Source organism: Oncorhynchus mykiss, chromosome 20 (genome assembly GCF_013265735.2).
Source record: "Oncorhynchus mykiss isolate Arlee chromosome 20, USDA_OmykA_1.1, whole genome shotgun sequence".
Classification (NCBI taxonomy): domain Eukaryota; kingdom Metazoa; phylum Chordata; class Actinopteri; order Salmoniformes; family Salmonidae; genus Oncorhynchus; species Oncorhynchus mykiss.
Window position 1 is genome coordinate 40,263,601 of NC_048584.1, and position 20,357 is coordinate 40,283,957.

Below are 20,357 nucleotides of genomic sequence, written 5' to 3' on the forward strand. Positions count from 1 at the left end.
GCTGTTGCTGGGCAACACGGACTTTCAACTCCCTCCAAAGATTTTCTATGGGGTTGAGATCTGGAGACTGGTTAGGCCACTCCAGGACCTTGAAATGCTTCTTACGAAGCCACTTCTTCGTTGCCCGGGCGGTGTGTTTAGGATCATTGTCGTGCTGAAAGACCCAGCCACGTTTCATCTTCAATGCCCTTGCTGATGGAAGGAGGTTTTCACTCAAAATCTCACGATACATGGCCCCATTCATTCTTTCCTTTACACAGATCAGTCATCCTGGTCCCTTTGCAGAAAAACAGCCCCAAAGCATGATGTTTCCACCCCCATACTTCACAGTAGGTATGGCGTTCTTTGGATGCAACTCAGCATTCTTTGTCCTCCAAACACGGCGAGTTGAGTTTTTACCAAAATATAATATAATATAATATAATATAATATTTTACCAGCATAATTTGCAAATAAATTCATAAAAAAATTCTGGATTTTTTTTTCTCATTTTGTCTGTCATAGTTGAAGTGTACCTATGATGAACATTACAGGCCTCTCTAATCTTTTTAAGTGGGAGAACTTGCACAATTGGTGGCTGACTAAATATTTTTTAGCCCTACTGTGAATATATATATATATATATATATATATAGAGAGAGAGAGAGAGAGAGGGGGGGGGGGAGAAAGAGTGATAGAGAGGGGGGAGAAAAATAGGAAGAGCGAGAGAGAGAGGGGGAGATAAAGAGAGCGAGAGAAGGGGGAGAAAGAGTGAGAGAGAGAGAGCGAGAGAGCGAGAGAGAGAGAGGGGGGGGGGGGGGGTGGGGGGGGGCAACAGCAGCACCTAGACCTGGGCCCTGACAATAAATCTAAAGAAGAATGTTGCCAGTTGCCAGGACCATGGTTGTGAGGTCTGGGGTCCGCTCACCAACCAAGACTTCACAAAATGGGACAAACACCAAATTGAGACTGCATGCAGAATTCTGAAACAATATCCTCCATGTACAACGTAAAACACTAAATAATGCATGCAGAACAGAATTAGGACGATTCCCACTAATCATCAAAAATGATCAAAATCCAGGGAAGAGAAATAACAACCACCTACATTTACATTTTAATAATTTAGCAGACGCCCTAATCCAGAGCAACTGCAACCATTTTGCCAGGCTCTACCAACTGAGCCGGATGGGTTATAGGGCCCTAAACGGAAGTGATTCCCAAACCTTTCATAACAAAACCATCACCTACAGAGAGATGAACCTGGAGATGAGTCCCCTAAGCAAGCTGGTCCTGGGGCTCTGTTCACAAACACAAACACACCCCACAGAGCCGCAGGACAGCAGCACAATTAGACCCAACCAAATCATGAGAAAACCAAAAGAAAATGACTTGACACATTGCAAAGAATTAACAAAAAAAACAGAGCAAACTAGAAAGCTATTTGTCCCTAAACAGAGAGTACACAGTGGCAGAATACTTGACCACTGTGACTGACCCAAACTTAAGGAAAGCTTTGACAATGTTCAGACTCAGAGTGAGCGTAGCCTTGCTATTGAGAAAGGCCGCCGTAGGCAGACATGGCTCTCAAGAGTAGACAGGCTATGTGCTCACTGCCCACAAAATGAGGTGGAAACTGAGCTGCACTTCCTAACCTCCTGTCCAACGTATGACCATATTAGAGACACATATTTCCCTCAGATTACACAGATCCACAAAGAATTCGAAAACAAATCCAATTTTGATAAACTCCCATATCTACTGGGGGAAATTCCACAGTGTGCCATCACAGCAGCAAGATTTGTGACCTGTTGCCACGAGAAAAGGGCAACCAGTGAAGAACAAACACGATTGTAAAGCCAACCCATATTTATGCTTATTTATTTTCCCTTGTGTACATGTATTTTCCCTTTGTACATTGTTACAACACTGTATATATATATATATATATATATATATATATATATAACACTGTATATATATATATATATATATATATATATATATATATATATATTTGTAATGTCTTTATTGTTTTGAAATTTCTGTATGTGTAATGTTTACTGTTAATTTTTATTGTTTATTTAACTTTTGTATACTATCTACCTCACTTGCTTTGGCAATGTTAACATGTTTCCCATGCCAATAAAGCCCCTTGAATTGAATTGAGAGAGACAGAGAGACAGAGAGACAGAGACAGAGACAGAGAGAGAGAGACACAGAGAGAGAGAGAGAGAGACAGAGACAGAGACAGAGAGAGAGAGAGAGAGAGAGAGAGAGAGAGAGACAGAGAGACAGAGAGACAGAAAGAGAAAGAGAGAGACAGAGAGAGAGAGAGAGACAGAGAGACAGAGAGACAGAGACAGAGACAGAGAGAGACACAGAGAGAGACACAGAGAGAGAGAGAGAGAGAGAGAGACAGAGACAGAGAGAGAGAGAGAGAGACAGAGACAGAGAGAGAGAGAGAGAGAGAGAGAGACAGAGACAGAGACAGAGACAATATTCTGCCTCTTCTGTTTTATCTGGGAGTACAGGGGGACCTACTGCTGATCTCAAACAGATCCACTTTTTATAGAGAGAGAAGAGCAAGGATATTCTAATCAAATAAATCTAAAGGCTTTGTTTGATATTTTCTGTAAAGACGGGCCCCAGGCTTCTGCAAAAGAACAGATACCGTTTACTGAGCCGGGCATTCTGAGGTGAGAGACACACCAGTCTGTCTGTCAGTCTTTTATGTCTGTCATTCTCCTGCTGTCTCAAATGTAAACACCCAGTTTAGTTTCTGTCTGAGGCTCAGACAGACAATTTTTTTATTTATACCCGATTCTATTCTCTCATAGACCTAAGACCCAAAATACACCCTCAGATGGCCCAGAAACAGGTTTTAATTTGCCCCCTAAACAAGCTGACACAGAATACACACATCTGCCGTTCTTAGGTAAGCTGCTGTTGCCATGGTGACGGTCGGGGACTCACCAAATAGTGGCGGTCGTCTCCACTATTGCCACTACTGTTAAAGCTGCACTTGGAACCCTCATAGAGAAACCACACTAGTTCTTATATGACCACACACACACGCACGCACGCGCACGCACGCACGCACGCACACACACACACACACACACACGCACGCACGCACGCACGCACGCACGCACGCACACACACACACAAACACACACACACACACACAACCATACACACACACACACAAACATACACACACACACACACACACACACACACACACACACAACCATACACACACACACACAAACATACACACACTGGCATAAACATACACTGACACACACACACACATACATTGACACAAAGAATGACATGAACATACACTGACACACACACATACACACAATTACACTAATTCTCTTTAAATCATCACAGACAGACTGAGGACAACATAGACATTGTTATATGTAGCTGTTGTCGAGCCACTTCCTCTCTATTTTACCTCATGTAAGTCCCCCACTAGGAATTCCTCTGCTGTGCCTGTATGGCGCACATGCAGGACTTTTATTTTGACATGAGTTATTCCTCTGCTGTGTCTGTATGACGCACATGCAGGACTTTTATTTTGACATGAGTTATTCCTCTGCTGTGTCTGTATGGCGCACATGCAGGACTTTTATTTTGACATGAGTTATTCCTCTGCTGTGTCTGTATGGCGCACACGCAGGACTTTTATTTTGACATGAGTTATTCCTCTGCTGTGTCTGTATGACGCACATGCAGGACTTTTATTTTGACATGAGTTATTCCTCTGCTGTGCCTGTATGACGCACATGCAGGACTTTTATTTTGACATGAGTTATTCCTCTGCTGTGTCTGTATGACGCACATGCAGGACTTTTATTTTGACATGAGTTATTCCTCTGCTGTGCCTGTATGACGCACATGCAGGACTTTTATTTTGACATGAGTTATTCCTCTGCTGTGTCTGTATGACGCACATGCAGGACTTTTATTTTGACATGAGTTATTCCTCTGCTGTGTCTGTATGGCGCACATGCAGGACTTTTATTTTGACATGAGTTAGCAGAGAGGAAGTGGGACCACAACAGACCCACGTTCAGAAAGTATGTTTAATAATATGTTCCTTTAGGTGTTTTGTAGGACTGTGACGATACCAGTATCGCAATGTTTTTTCCATGGCAAAAAAAAAACAACAAAAAAACAAAGGAAACCAAACTATTTGGTCTTTTAAAAACCTACTGTATGTAAAATATTGTGTGCTATAGCCTTAAAAACAAAAGTGACCTTGGATGACAACAAAATTATGTTTTGTTTCCACATTAGGGCTGTTTATCCTAAAGAACTTAAATCCACTTCGTGTTTTGTTTCCAACATTAGGGCTGTTATTCTAAAGAACTTAAATCCACTTCGTGTTTTGTTTCCAACATTAGGGCTGTTTATCCTAAAGAACTTAAATCCACTTCGTGTTTTGTTTCCACATTAGGGCTGTTTATCCTAAAGAACTTAAATCCACTTCGTGTTTTGTTTCCACATTAGGGCTGTTTATCCTAAAGAACTTAAATCCACTTCGTGTTTTGTTTCCAACATTAGGGCTGTTTATCCTAAAGAACTTAAATCCACTTCGTGTTTTGTTTCCACATTAGGGCTGTTATCCTAAAGAACCCTAAATCCACTTCGTGTTTTGTTTCCAACATTAGGGCTGTTTATCCTAAAGAACTTAAATCCACTTCGTGTTTTGTTTCCACATTAGGGCTGTTATCCTAAAGAACTTAAATCCACTTCGTGTTTTGTTTCCACATTAGGGCTGTTTATCCTAAAGAACTTAAATCCACTTCGTGTTTTGTTTTCAACATTAGGGCTGTTTATCCTAAAGAACTTAAATCCACTTTGTGTTTTGTTTTCAACATTAGGGCTGTTTATCCTAAAGAACTTAAATCCACTTCGTGTTTTGTTTCCAACATTAGGGCTGTTTATCCTAAAGAACTTAAATCCGCTTCGTGTTTTGTTTCCTTGCCATAATACTAACGAGTATCATGATACTGGTATCATCCCAGCTCTAATATTTTGCATCAAATTCATCGAGGTATAAGGACCAACCATGCAGACAACTGGCATAGGGCTCTGGTCATAAGGAGTGCACTTTGTAGGGAATAGGCTGCCAATTGGGAGACTTTATCCACTTTTGTTTCCAGACAGAATAGAGGACAGTACTTACTAGAGGACAGGACGCACTAGAGGACAGGACGCACTAGAGGACAGGACTTACTTAGAGGACAGGGTGGACTAGAGAACAGGGTGGACTAGAGAACAGGGTGGACTAGAGGACAGGACGCACTAGAGGACAGGACGCACTAGAGGACAGGACTTACTTAGAGGACAGGACGCACTAGAGGACAGGACTTACTTAGAGGACAGGACGCACTAGAGGACAGGACTTACTTAGAGGACAGGGTGGACTAGAGAACAGGGTGGACTAGCGGACAGGACTTACTTAGAGGACAGGACGCACTAGAGGACAGGACTTACTTAGAGGACAGGGTGGACTAGAGAACAGGGTGGACTAGAGGACAGGACTTACTTAGAGAACAGGGTGGACTAGAGGACAGGACGGACTAGAGGACAGGACGCACTAGAGGACAGGACGCACTAGAGGACAGGACTTGCTTAGAGGACAGGGTGGACTAGAAGACCGGACGGGCTAGAGGACAGGACGCACTAGAGGACAGGATGCACTAGAGGACAGGACGCACTAGAGGACAGGACGCACTAGAGGACAGGACAGACTATAGGACAGGACAGACTATAGGACAGGGTGGACTAGAGGACAGAACTCACTAGAGGACAGGACAGACTATAGGACAGGACAGACTATAGGACAGGGTGGACTAGAGGACAGGGTAGACTAGAGGACAGGGTGGACTAGAGGACAGGACTTACTAGAGGACCGGACTTACTAGAAGACAGGGTGGACTAGAGGACAGGACAGACTAGAGGACAGGATGGGCTAGAGAACAGGACAGACTAGAGGACAGGACGGACTAGAGGACAGGACGCACTAGAGGACAGGGTGGACTAGAGGACAGGGTGGACTAGAGGACAGGACAGACTAGAGGACAGGACGGACTAGAGGACAGGACGCACTAGAGGACAGGACAGACTATAGGACAGGACGGACTAGAGGACAGGGTGGACTAGAGAACAGGGTGGACTAGAGGACAGGGTGGACTAGAGGACAGGACTTACTAGAGGACAGGACAGACTAGAGGACAGGACAGACTAGAGGACAGGACTTACTAGAGGACAGGGTGGACTAGAGGACAGGACTTACTAGAGGACAGGGTGGCATTTGGGACCAATCCATTCTGTACTTTTCCTGAACGAGAAACTTTCTAAAACCCTCTAGATGTAATTGTCTAAAAATAATAATTCAAATTGTTTACAATTTGTAGGTCAAGAGTGTTGAAAATGGTTCAATAACCACCATTGTTATACCAGAGGAGGTTGGTGAGGGGAGGATGGCTCATAATAATGGAATAATATGTGGCGGATATGTATTATTCCATTCATTATGTTCTAGACATTACTATGAGCCTGTCCTTCCAATTTACAGTTCCACCAGCCACCACTGTTGTAAACAGTAAGAGAGACTGGTGGCTGTGCCCTGCTTCATTAAGAAAGGGTGATAACCTCAGCATTCAGACAATGAATGAAATGAGAGTTCCTTCCTGGTACATGTTGCTACAATGTACAGCCTCCCTCCATCCAACCATGCAGGGCAGTACAGTTGGAGATGTTGGACTACATTTGGGACTCAGGGGGGGGCTGGATAATGCCATTTTATTACTCCCTCATCCCCAGTCATCCCTCCATCATCCCCCCCGTTATCCCTGGTCCATAAACTAGCTTTGCTAAGCACTTATAGATGAATCATCAATGACGGCATCATTCCTTTTAAGGAACAGATGCACTGTCAACCACAGCCAGTCTGATGTCAAGCTGATATTAGAACCTTCTAGAGGAGAGGGCTGAGTAGAGAGGACTGTCCTTGACTATGGTCCCCTAGATTGGCAGGATACACAGCATGCCTTCCAAATGGCACCCTATTCCCTAATATAGTGCCCTACTTTGACCAGAGGCCTATGGGTTTCCCTATGGGCCCTGGTCAAAAGTCGTGAACTTTAAAGGGAATGGGGTTCCGTTTGGGACGCGACCGTGTCAATGGGACGCGGTTAAAGTGAAATGAGGAGCGTCTCTCTAATCTGACGTTGGTTAAGTCTCTTCTCTTAATCCTACAATATAATGAGGGTAACGGAGGACAGAGTGGAGGGGGGAAACAGCATGTGTTCACCATGAGACACACGTACTTTCTCAACGGTAGAATAGATGGGATGTCGCCATTGAACGGCGACCACATCGACCGGGCCGGCTTACCAGATGCAGGTTAACACACTTTATCTGCGCTCAATTAAGATAGCTTGGCATGATGGACCAATCGAGTAGTTACAAAACAATCCCATCTGGCACTGCAGGTGGGCTAAAGAGAGAAAACACACTAAGTATTGAAATATTTCAGATATAGTTTGAACCCAGGTCAACTGGCTGACTAAATGGATATGGCTAAACTAAACTAAACTATGGGATGGTGGGGTAGGGTCTTAATGCTCTCATTTTACTAATACACTCCTCCACTTAGTCACAAGTCACCCTGTCTTTGTTGTGACTGATCGAATGTAAATGGCTAAACAGCGCTCTCTCTCTCTCTCTCTCTGTCTCTCTCTCTCTCTCTCTCTGTCTCTCTCTGTCTCTATCTGTCTCTCTCTCTCTCTCTCTCTCTGTCTCTCTGTGTCTCTCTCTGTCTCTCTCTGTCTCTCTCTGTCTCTGTCTCCCTCTCTCTACCTCTACCTCTCTGTCTCTCTGTCTCTCTGTCTCTCTGTCTCTCTGTCTCTGTCTACCTCTACCTCTACCTCTACCTCTCTCTCTCTCTCTCTCTCTCTCTCTCTCTCTCTGTCTCTCTCTCTCTCTGTCTCTGTCTCTCTGTCTCTGTCTCTGTCTACCTCTACCTCTACCTCTACCTCTACCTCTATCTGTCTCTCTCTCTCTCTCTGTCTCTCTGTCTCTCTCTCTCTCTGTCTCTCTCTGTCTCTCTCTGTCTCTGTCTCCCTCTCTCTACCTCTACCTCTCTGTCTCTCTGTGTCTCTGTCTCTGTCTACCTCTCTCTCTCTCTCTCTCTCTCTCTCTCTCTCTCTCTCTCTCTCTCTCTCTCTCTCTCTCTCTCTCTCTCTCTCTCTCTCTCTCTCTCTCTCTCTCTCTCTCTCTCTGCTTTATTGGGGGAAAAAATATGTTTACACTGCTGCCAAAGCAAGTGAAATAGATCAACAAAAGTGAAATAAACAATCAAAAATTACCAGTAAAAATTACACTCACAAAGGTCCCAAAAGAATAGACATATACAGTGTTGTAATTATGTGTAAATAGTTCAAGTACAAAAGGGAAGTGTGCACTTCTCTTGAGAGGCATTGTGAGATATTGTGATTTGATTTTGATTTTGATTTGATTTGAGCTCTGCCTACGGCAGCCTTTCTCAATAGCAAGGCTATGCTCACTGAGTCTGTACATTGTCAAAGCTTTCTTTAAGTTTGGGTCAGTCACAGTGGTCAGGTACTCTGGAACTTTAGGGCCAAATAGCATTCTAGTTTGCCCTGCTTTCTTGTAAATTCTTTCCAATGTGTCAAGTCATTTTCTTTTTGTTTTCTCATTATTTGGTTGGGTCTGATTGTGTTGCTGTCCTGTTTGTGTTTGTGAACAGAGCCCCAGGACCAGCTTGCTTAGGGGACTCTTCTCCAGGTTAATTTCTCTGTAGGTGATGGTTTTGTTATGGAATGTTTGATAATCGCTTCCTTTTAGGTGGTTTTATAATTTAAAGGCTCTTTTCTGGATTTTGATAATTAACAGGTAACGGCCTAATTCTGCTCTGCATGCATTATTTGGGGTTTTATGTTGCACACTGAGGATATTTTTCTGAATTCTACAGGCAGAGTCTCAATTTGGTGTTTGTCCCATTTTGTGAATTCTTGCTTGGTGAGCGGAACCCAGACCTCACAACCATAAAGGGCAATGTGTTCTATAACTGATCCAAGCAGTTTTTGCCAGATCCTAATTGGAATGTATGTTCCTTTTGATGGCATAGAAGGCCCTTCTTGGCTTGTCTCTCAGATCGTTCACATCTTTGTGTAAGGTACCTATGGCGCTGATGTTTAGGCCGAGGTATGTATAGTCTTTTGTGTGATCTAGGGCAACGATGTCTACATGGAATTTGTATTCGTGGTCCTGGCATCTGGAACTTTTTTGGAACACCATTATTTTGGGCTTACTGAGATTTACTGTCAGGGCCCAGGTCTGATAGAATCTGTGCAGAAGATCCAGGTGCTGCTGTAGGCCCTCATTGGTCGGTGACAGAAACACCAGATCATCAGCAAACAGTAAACATTTGACTTCATATTCATATATATGTTGAAGAGGGTGGGGCTTAATCTGCATCCCTGTCTCACCCCCCAACCCAATGAATTTTTTTGCTAATTTTACCAGCACACTTATTGCTTGTGTACATGGATTTTATAATGTTGTATTTTTCCCCCAACACCAATTCGTATAGCAGGCCCTCATGCCAAATTGAGTCGAAAGCTTTTTTGAAATCAACAAAGCATGAGAAGACTTTACCTTTGTTTTGGTTTGTTTGTCAATTAGGGTGTGCAGGGTGAATATGTGGTCTGTCGTAAAGTAATTTGGTTAAAAGCCAATTTGACATTTGCTCAGTACATTGTTTTCACTGAGGAGATGTACAAGTCTGCTGTTAATAATAATGCAGAGGATTTTCCCAAGGTTGCTGACGCATATCCCACGGTAATTATTGGGGTCAAATTTGTCTCCACTTTGGTGGATTGGGATGATCAATCATTGGTTCCAAATATTGGGGAATATGCCGAAGCTGAGGAGGATGTTAAAGAGTTTAATTATAGCCAATTGGAATTTGTGGTCTGTATATTTTATCATTTCATTGAGGATACCATCAACCCCAAAGGCCTTTTGGGGTTGGAGGGTTTGTATTTTGTTCTGTAGTTCATTCAATGTAAGTGGAGAATCCAGTGGGTTCAGGTAGTCTTTAATAGTAGATTCTAAGATTTGTATGTGATCATGTATATGTTTTTACTGTTTGTTCTTTGTTAAAGAGCCAAAAAGATTGGACAAGTGGTTTACCCATACATCTCCATCTCTAATTCTTCGTGTTGTTGTTTTAGTGTTTTCCAATTTTCCCAGAAGTGGTTAGATTCTATGGATTCTTCAATTACATTGAGCTGATTTCTGAAGTGCTGTTCCTTCTTTTTCTGTAGTGTATTTCTGTATTGTTTTAGTGATTCACCATAGTGATGGCGTTTTCTGGATCTCTATATTTTTGGTTTGATAGGTTTCTCAATTTCTTTCTTAGGTTTTTGCATTCTTCATCAAACCATTTGTCATTCTTGATCATTTTCTTAGGTTTTCTGCTTGAGTCGGAGAGGTCAAATATACTGTTAAGTTTTTCTACTGCTATATTTAAACCTTCACTATTACAGGGAAACATTTTGTCCAGGAAATTGTCTAGACGGGATTGAATTTGTTGTTGGTAGATTTTGTTGGGGTAGATTTCCACACTACTTTCCTTTCATCTATAGCATTTCTTAATATTATTCAGTTCCTTTGGCTTTGATGCCTCATGATTGAGTATTGCTCTGTTCAAGTAGAGTGTGATTTTTCTGTGATCTGATAGGGGTGTCAGTGGACTGACTGAACGTTCTGAGAGACTCTGGGTTGAGGTCAGTGATAAAGTAGTCTACAGTACTACTGCCAAGAGATGAGTTATAGGTGTACCTACTGCAGGAGTCCCCTCGAAGCCTAACATTGACTATGTACATACCCAGTGTCCGACAGAGCTGCAGGAGTTGTGACCCATTTTTGTTGGTTATGTTGTCGTAGTTGTGCATAGGGGGGCATATCGGGCATAGGGGGGCATATCGTGAAGGGAATGCTGTTACCTCCAGGTAGGTGTTTGTCCCCATGTGTGCTGAGGATGTCAGGTTCTTGTCCAGTTCTGGCTTTTAAGTTGCCACAGTCTAGTACATGTCCCTGGGCCTGGAAATTGTTGATCTCCCCCTCTAGGATGGAGAAGCTGTCTTCATTAAAGTATGGGGATTCTATTGGGGGGATATAGGTAGCACACAGGAGGACATTTTTCTCTGTTGAGATCATTTCCTTATTAATTTCTAGCTAGATGTAAAATGTTCCTGTTTTGACTAATTTAGAGTGGGTTAGGCCTGCTCTATACCAAATTAGCATGCCCCCTGAGTCTCTTCTCTGTTTCACACCTGGTAGTTTGGTGGATGGGACTACCAGCTCTCTGTAATCTAGAGGGCAACCAGTAGATCTGTCTCCTTTATACCATGTTTATTGTATGACAATGTCTGTATTTCCAATTTCTTTGATAAAGTCTGGGTTCCTGCTCTTTATGACAAAGGCAGATGACCCCAGGCCTTGTATATTCCAGGATGAGATAGTAAAAGCTTTGTGTTCCATAGTGTCTAGTGTTGTTTTTGTGTTTGTAAGGCCAGGACCGCCACAGTAGGTGTGAGAAGAGCATGTTGAGCATCTGATACATACCTCTTAGGTCTCAGGATGGGGCTTGGCCGGGTGTAATAGTGGGGGTTGGGCCTGTTGCTCTGCTCACTGCCAGGGCATTTGTCCTGCTGTCATGTTGAGGTCCTTGCCTCCCTCTCTCTTTCTCTCTCTTTCTCTCTCTCTCTGCCTCTCTCTGTCTCCCCCCTCCTCTCTCTTTCTCATTTTCTCTCTCTCTCTCTCTCTCTCTCTCTCTCTCTCTCTCTCTCTTTTATGATAAGGGAATTAAGGGATGGGGAGATAGGCCTAATACTCTCATCTCAAATCCACTTTGTGAAAAGTCACCCTGCCTTTGTTGTGACTGATGGACAGTGTGAGACTATAGTTGTGGCCAAAAGTTTTGAGAATGACACAAATATAAATTTTTACAAAGTCTGCTGCCTCAGTTTGTATGATGGCAATTTGCATATGCTCCAGAATTTTATGAAGAGTGATCAGATGAATTGCAATTAATTGCAACGTCCCTCTTTGCCATGCAAATCAACTGAATCCCCAAAAAAACATTTCCACTGTATTTCAGCCCTTCCACAAAAGGACCAGCTGACATCATGTCAGTGATTCTCTCGTTAACACAGTTGTGAGTGTTGACAAGGACAAGGCTGGAGATCACTCTGTCATGCTGATTGAGTTTGAAAAACAGACTAGAAGCTTCAATAGGAGGGTGGTGCATGGAATCATTGTTCTTCCTCTGTCAGCCATGGTTACCTGCAAGGATACACGTGCAGTCATCATTGCTTTGGACAAAAAGGGCTTCACAGGCAAGGATATTGCTGCCAGTAAGATTGCACCTAAATCAACCATTTATCGGATCATCAAGAACTTCAAGGAGAGCAGTTCAATTATTGTGAAGAAGGTTTCAGGGCGCCCAAGAAATTCCAGCAAGCGACCGTCTCCTAAAGTTGATTCAGCTGTGGGATCGGGGCACCACCAGTACAGAACTTGCTCAGGAATGGCAGCAGGCAGGTGTGAGTGCATCTGCACGCACAGTGAGGCGAGGACTTTTGGATAGCCTGGTGTCAAGAAGGGCAGCAAAGAATCCACTTCTCTCAAGGAAAAACAACAGGGACAGACTGATATTCTGCAAAAGGTACAGGGATTGGACTGCTGAGGACTGGGGTAAAGTTGTTTTTTCAGATGAGTCCGCTTCTCAGCCAAGGGAGTGGGCTCACTCACAATTTTGCCTAAGAACACAGCCATGAATAAAGAATGGTACCAACACATCCTCCGAGAGCAACTTCTCCCAACCATCCAGGAACAGTTTGGTGATGAACAATGCCTTTTCCCGCATGATGGAGCAACTTGCCATAAGGCAAAAGTGATAACTAAGTAGCTCTGAGAACAAAACATTGATATTTTGGGTCCATGGCCAGGAAACTCCCCAGACCTTAATCCCATTGAGAACTTGTGGTCAATCCTCAAGAGGCCTGTGGACAAACAAAAACCCACAAATTCTGACAAACTCCAAGCATTGATTATGCAAGAATGGGCTGCCATCAGTCAGGATGTGGCCCAGAAGTTAATTGACAGCATGCCAGGGCGGATTGCAGAGGTCTTGAAAAAGAAGGGTCAACACAGCAAGTATTGACTCTTTGCATCAACTTCATGTAATTGTCAATAAAAGCCTTTGACACGTATGAATTGCTTGTAATTATACTTCAGTATTCCATAGTAACATCTGACCAAAGACACTGAAGCAGCAAACTTTATGGAAATTAATATTTGTGTCATTCTCAAAACTTTTAGCCTCGATTGTACTCCTTGCTACATTATGGTCTGTGAAACAGGGTTTCTACTGCATTCATTTAAATAAATAAAAAATATACAAAATAAATAAATATATATATATATATACACTACAGTTCAAAAGTTTTGGGTCACTTAGAAATGTCCTTGTTTTTTAAAGAAAATCTTTAAAAAATTGTCCATTAAAATAACATCAAATTGATCAGAAATACAGTGTAGATATTGTTAATGTTGTAAATGACTGTTGTAGCTGGAAAAGGCTGATTCTTTATGGAATATCTACATAGGTGTACAGAGGCCCATTATCAACAACCATCACTCCTGTGTTCCAATGGCACGTTGTGTTAGCTAATCCAAGTTTATCATTTTAAAAGGCTAACTGATCATTAGAAAACCCTTTTGCAATTATGTTAGCACAGCTGAAAACAGTTGTCCTGATTAAAGAAGCAATAAAACTGGCCTTCCTTAGACTAGTTGAGTATCTGGAGCATTAGCATTTGTGTGTTCGATTACAGGCTCAAAATGGCCAGAGACAAATAACTTTCTTCTGAAACTCGTCAGTCTATTCTTGTTCTGAGAAATGAAGGCTATTCCATACAAGAAATTGCCAAGAAACTGAAGATCAACGCTGTGTACTACTCCCTTCACAGAACAGCGCAAACTGTCTCAAACCAGAATTGAAAGAGGAGTTGGAGGCCCCGGTGCACAACTGATCAAGAGGACAAGTACATTAGAGTTTCTAGTTTGAGAAACAGACTCACAAGCCTCACAAGTCCTCAACTGGCAGCTTCATTAAATTGTACCAGTCTCAACGTCAACAGTGAAGAGGCGATTCCGGGACGCTGGCCTTCTAGGCAGAGTTCCAAAGAGAAAGCCATATCTCAGACTGGCCAATAAAATAAAAATATAATATTAAGATGAGCAAAAGAACACAGACACTGGACAGAGGGACTTTGCCTTCATAGTGTTTCATCATAGTATTTCATCATAGTATTTCAAGGAAGTTTTGTTATGCTCATTCGCTTTTCCTCTGTAAAATAAATCAACGGTCCGGGTACAGCAGGCTATGTGGTTATTTGGTTATGTGGCTATTTGTGCCGGTGTGGCAGCCAAAACTGCCTGTCCAAAAGACAGTGAGTGTTTTTTGGGGGGGAAAACATATAACTTCTTATTAAGTTATTTTATCTTTATTTAACTAGGCAAGTCAGTTAAAACAAATTCTTATTTTCAATGACAGCCTAGGAACAGTGGGTTAACTGCCTTGTTCAGGGGCAGAACAACAGAACGACAGACCTTGTCAGCTCGGGGGTTTGAACTTGCAACCTGCAACCTTCTGGTTACTAGTCCAACACTCTAACCACTAGGATACCCTGCCGCCCTAGGGTCATGGGGCACAGAGAAGATTTGGACGAAGAATATCCTTTTAGCTGACCTTGCACAGTCGTTCTAAACCAAACCAAGGGAAAAGCATCACGTCAGACTGTGTGAGACATATTGTAAACGGTGGCCCTTGACAAAGGCTCTTTATTATAATAAGAACAGAGCACGAGTGTACAACTTCCCTTTTCATTCGTATATATAGACATAAATACATCCAGTATTTTATCTGAGAGTGAGATTATGTAGCCTACCAAAATAATTAAATCATTAACTTCTCATACCAACTAATGCAGCAAATGAACTGGCCTCAGAATAAAATACATATTCCAGCACTTTGCATGAGAATATTCTGAAGAATTGTATGCCGGTGTTTCCCTTTCAATGGTCTCTGGGGATATCACCTTTTTTTTTACCAGCTCTATATTTCCACCACCTACACCTACTACCCAGAACAACATGAGAAACAGACTCACCAGGTCCTAACATGGACACCATACAGGTGACTACGCAACATGCAACTCACCAGGACCCTGCCCGTCAGTGTCTGGGCTGATATCATGACCCCGGCCCAATCTTTGACGGAGGTCATCCAGCCCACCTCGCTGAGTGCAGCCACCGTCTCCTTGGTGTGCTTGACGCCATCCCCATGGGAGATAGGGTGATGGACACGATGAACATTCTGGAAGAAAAGGGGAAATGGAGGGGGAGGGAGGGAGCGAGGAAGAGAGAGAGGGGGAGAGAGAGAGGGAGAGAGAGAGAGAGGGGGAGAGAGAGAGAGAGAGAGAGATAGGGGACGAGAGGAATACAGAGAGAGAGAGAGGATGAGAGGAATACAAGAGACAGAAAGAGAGAGAGAGAGAGAGAGGACGAGAGGAATACAGAGACAGAGAGAGAGAGAGAGGAATACAGAGAGACAGAGAAAGAGAGAGAGGACGAGAGGAATACAGAGACAGAGAGAGAGAGGGGGAGAGAGAGAGGGAGAGAGAGAGAGAGGGGGAGAGAGTGAGAGAGAGAGAGAGAGAGGGGACGAGAGGAATACAGAGAGAGAGAGAGGATGAGAGGAATACAAGAGACAGAGAGAGAGAGAGAGAGGACGAGAGGAATACAGAGACAGAGAGAGAGAGAGAGGAATACAGAGAGACAGAGAGAGAGAGAGAGGACGAGAGGAATACAGAGACAGAGAGAGAGAGGGGGAGAGAGAGAGGGAGAGAGAGAGAGAGGGGGAGAGAGAGAGAGAGAGAGAGAGAGAGAGGACGAGAGGAATACAGAGACAGAGAGAGAGAGAGAGGAATACAGAGAGACAGAGAGAGAGAGAGGACGAGAGGAATACAGAGACAGAGAGAGAGAGAGAGGAATACAGAGAGACAGAGAGAGAGAGGACGAGAGGAATACAGAGACAGAGAGAGAGAGAGAGGAATACAGAGAGACAGAGAGAGAGAGAGAGGACGAGAGGAATACAGAGACAGAGAGAGAGAGAGAGGAATACAGAGACAGAGAGAGAGAGAGAGAGAGGACGAGAGGAATACAGAGACAGAGAGAGAGAGAGAGGAATACAGAGACAGAGAGAGAGAGAGAGGACGAGAGGAATACAGAGAGACAGAGGGAATAATATTATTTATTACTAATCATGTAATAAATTCTTCAGAGCAAAAATGTCTCAAATGAATGCACGATCACGCTCCACCAGATCAATAGCACGATACACGGACCAGACCTCAGCAGCCTGTTGTGCCCTCCGTACTTCAACTCACACGTTAGTTAGCATGAGACACGCAAGCAAGACAAACACAAAGCCAACCTGTGTGTGGGTGTGTGTGTGTGTGCGTGTGCATGTGCATGTGCATGTGCGTGTGTGTGCGTGTGTGTGTGTGTGTGTAGGTTTGTGTATCAATGAATGTGCGTGACCATGTGTATGTGTGAGGAGTGCCTCCATGGTAGCCAAGCAGCCATAGAGCTCTTCTCCTGCTACCTCAGTGAATAGACTAGGCTGTCTGCTACCTCAGTGAATAGACTAGGCTATCTGCTACCTCAGTGAATAGACTAGGCTGTCTGCTACCTCAGTGAATAGACTAGGCTGTCTGCTACCTCAGTGAATATACTAGGCTGTCTGCTACCTCAGTGAATAGACTAGGCTGTCTGCTACCTAGTGAATAGACTAGGCTGTCTGCTACCTCAGTGAATAGACTAGGCTGTCTGCTACCTCAGTGAATAGACTAGGCTGTCTGCTACCTCAGTGAATGGGCTATCTGCTACCTCAGTGAATGGGCTGTCTGCTACCTCAGTGAGTGGACTAGGCTGTCTGCTACCTCAGTGAATAGACTAGGCTATCTGCTACCTCAGTGAATAGACTAGGCTGTCTGCTACCTCAGTGAATAGACTAGGCTGTCTGCTACCTCAGTGAATATACTAGGCTGTCTGCTACCTCAGTGAATAGACTAGGCTGTCTGCTACCTAGTGAATAGACTAGGCTGTCTGCTACCTCAGTGAATAGACTAGGATGTTTGCTACCTCAGTGAATAGACTAGGCTGTCTGCTACCTCAGTGAATAGACTAGGCTGTCTGCTACCTCAGTGAATAGACTAGGCTGTCTGCTACCTCAGTGAATAGACTAGGCTGTCTGCTACCTCAGTGAATAGACTAGGCTGTCTGCTACCTCAGTGAATGGGCTGTCTGCTACCTCAGTGAATAGACGAGGCTGTATGCTACCTCAGTGAATAGACTAGGCTGTCTGCTACCTCAGTGAGTATACTAGGCTGTATGCTACCTCAGTGAATGGGCTATCTGCTACCTCAGTGAATGGGCTGTCTGCTACCTCAGTGAATGGGCTGTCTGCTACCTTAGTAGGTGGACTAGACTGTCTGCTACCTCAGTGAGTGGGCTGTCTGCTACCTCAGTGAGTGGACTAAGCTGTCTGCTACCTCAGTGAATAGACTAGGCTGTCTGCTACCTCAGTGAGTGGACTAAGCTGTCTGCTACCTCAGTGAATAGACTAGGCTGTCTGCTACCTCAGTGAATAGACTAGGCTGTCTGCTACCTCAGTGAATAGACTAGGCTGTCTGCTACCTCAGTGAATAGACTAGGCTGTCTGCTACCTCAGTGAATAGACTAGGCTGTCTGCTACCTCAGTGAGTGGACTAAGCTGTCTGCTACCTCAGTGAATGGGCTGTCTGCTACCTCAGTGAATGGGCTGTCTGCTACCTCAGTGAATAGACTAGGCTATCTGCTACCTCAGTGAATAGACTAGGCTGTCTGCTACCTCAGTGAATAGACTAGGCTGTCTGCTACCTCAGTGAGTGGACTAGGCTGTCTGCTACCTCAGTGAATAGACTAGGCTGTCTGCTACCTCAGTGAATAGACTAGGCTGTCTGCTACCTCAGTGAATAGACTAGGCTGTCTGCTACCTCAGTGAATAGACTAGGCTGTCTGCTACCTCAGTGAATAGACTAGGCTGTCTGCTACCTCAGTGAATAGACTAGGCTGTCTGCTACCTCAGTGAATGGGCTGTCTGCTACCTCAGTGAATGGGCTGTCTGCTACCTCAGTGAATAGACTAGGCTATCTGCTACCTCAGTGAATAGACTAGGCTGTCTGCTACCTCAGTGAATAGACTAGGCTATCTGCTACCTCAGTGAATAGACTAGGCTGTCTGCTACCTCAGTGAATAGACTAGGCTGTCTGCTACCTCAGTGAATAGACTAGGCTGTCTGCTACCTCAGTGAATAGACTAGGCTGTCTGCTACCTCAGTGAATAGACTAGGCTGTCTGCTACCTCAGTGAGTGGACTAGGCTGTCTGCTACCTCAGTGAGTGGACTAGGCTGTCTGCTACCTCAGTGAGTGGACTAGGCTGTCTGCTACCTCAGTGAGTGGACTAAGCTGTCTGCTACCTCAGTGAATGGGCTGTCTGCTACCTCAGTGAATGGGCTGTCTGCTACCTCAGTGAATAGACTAGGCTATCTGCTACCTCAGTGAATAGACTAGGCTGTCTGCTACCTCAGTGAATAGACTAGGCTGTCTGCTACCTCAGTGAGTGGACTAGGCTGTCTGCTACCTCAGTGAATAGACTAGGCTGTCTGCTACCTCAGTGAATAGACTAGGCTGTCTGCTACCTCAGTGAATAGACTAGGCTGTCTGCTACCTCAGTGAATAGACTAGGCTGTCTGCTACCTCAGTGAATAGACTAGGCTGTCTGCTACCTCAGTGAATAGACTAGGCTGTCTGCTACCTCAGTGAATGGGCTGTCTGCTACCTCAGTGAATGGGCTGTCTGCTACCTCAGTGAATAGACTAGGCTATCTGCTACCTCAGTGAATAGACTAGGCTGTCTGCTACCTCAGTGAATAGACTAGGCTATCTGCTACCTCAGTGAATAGACTAGGCTGTCTGCTACCTCAGTGAATAGACTAGGCTGTCTGCTACCTCAGTGAATAGACTAGGCTGTCTGCTACCTCAGTGAATAGACTAGGCTGTCTGCTACCTCAGTGAATAGACTAGGCTGTCTGCTACCTCAGTGAGTGGACTAGGCTGTCTGCTACCTCAGTGAGTGGACTAGGCTGTCTGCTACCTCAGTGAGTGGACTAGGCTGTCTGCTGTCTCCAGGGACTCATGATTCACAGAGCAGGAAATCTAGACAGGATGGAAGAGCCCAGCAGCCCCACCACGGTCAGATAGCTAGCTGCCTGCTGCTTCTCGCCTTTCTACCCATAATCCCCCTAGACTGCACTTTGCCGCCCAATGACTACACTCCGTCAGATGTTGGTTGCTTCCCAAATTATACCCTAATCCCTATATACTTTTGAGTAGTAGTGCACTATAAAGGGAATAGGGTGCCATTTGGGAGTCAACCCTATTCCCACAGCAACCTCAGGACCTGTGATTAGAGCTCAGGACCTGTGAGTAGAGCTCAGGACCTGTGAGTAGAGCTCAGGACCTGTGAGTAGAGCTCAGGACCTGTGAGTAGAGCTCAGGACCTGTGAGTAGAGCTCAGGACCTGTGAGTAGAGCTCAGGACCTGTGAGTAGACCCTTGATGTAATTTCACTGGGTCCTGAGTAGGTTGAGAGGCCAATGTGAACATGTTCACTGAAGGGAGAAGAATATGATGATGGCTGTGTGTGTGTGTGTGTGTGTGTGTGTGTGTGTGTGTGTGTGTGTGTGTGTGTGTGTGTGTGTGTGTGTGTGTGTGTGTGTGTGTGTGTGTGTGTGTGTGTGTGTGTGTGTGTGTGCGTGCGTGCGTGCGTGCGTCCCACCATCTTAAACAATGCCACGTGTATTGGAATCAGAGTGTGTTGCCTCTCGTGTGTTTTGTTGCAGTGTTTATGCCCAGGATTACAGCATGCCGTGCTCCCAACATGCACTTGGGTGTTGTGTGTCTCCTGGCATGTAACAGGGCAGCAGCATGTGCTGTGCTACAAGCATTAACAGCTGGGGAATCACCATGGCAACCACACAACGCAAAGAATGTATGAATGGAAGGGATAGGCTACTAACAGAAGACACACACACACACATACTGAACACGACAAAGATAAATATTATTCTTGACAGCAGTCTCCTTTTTTTTA

The 20,357-nt window shown here is 44.4% G+C and overlaps 1 protein-coding gene across 1 annotated transcript in view; it reads right to left on the reverse strand.

Annotated features, from left to right (window-relative positions):
- The window catches only part of LOC100301650 (calcium-activated potassium channel subunit alpha-1), a 202,141-nt gene that overhangs the window by 152,245 nt on the left and 29,539 nt on the right, over positions 1–20,357 (reverse strand). The window contains exon 2 of the mRNA XM_036956335.1: positions 15,323–15,478. Within this exon, the coding sequence (XP_036812230.1) occupies positions 15,323–15,478 (156 nt within the window). The remainder of the gene's footprint in view (positions 1–15,322; positions 15,479–20,357) is intronic.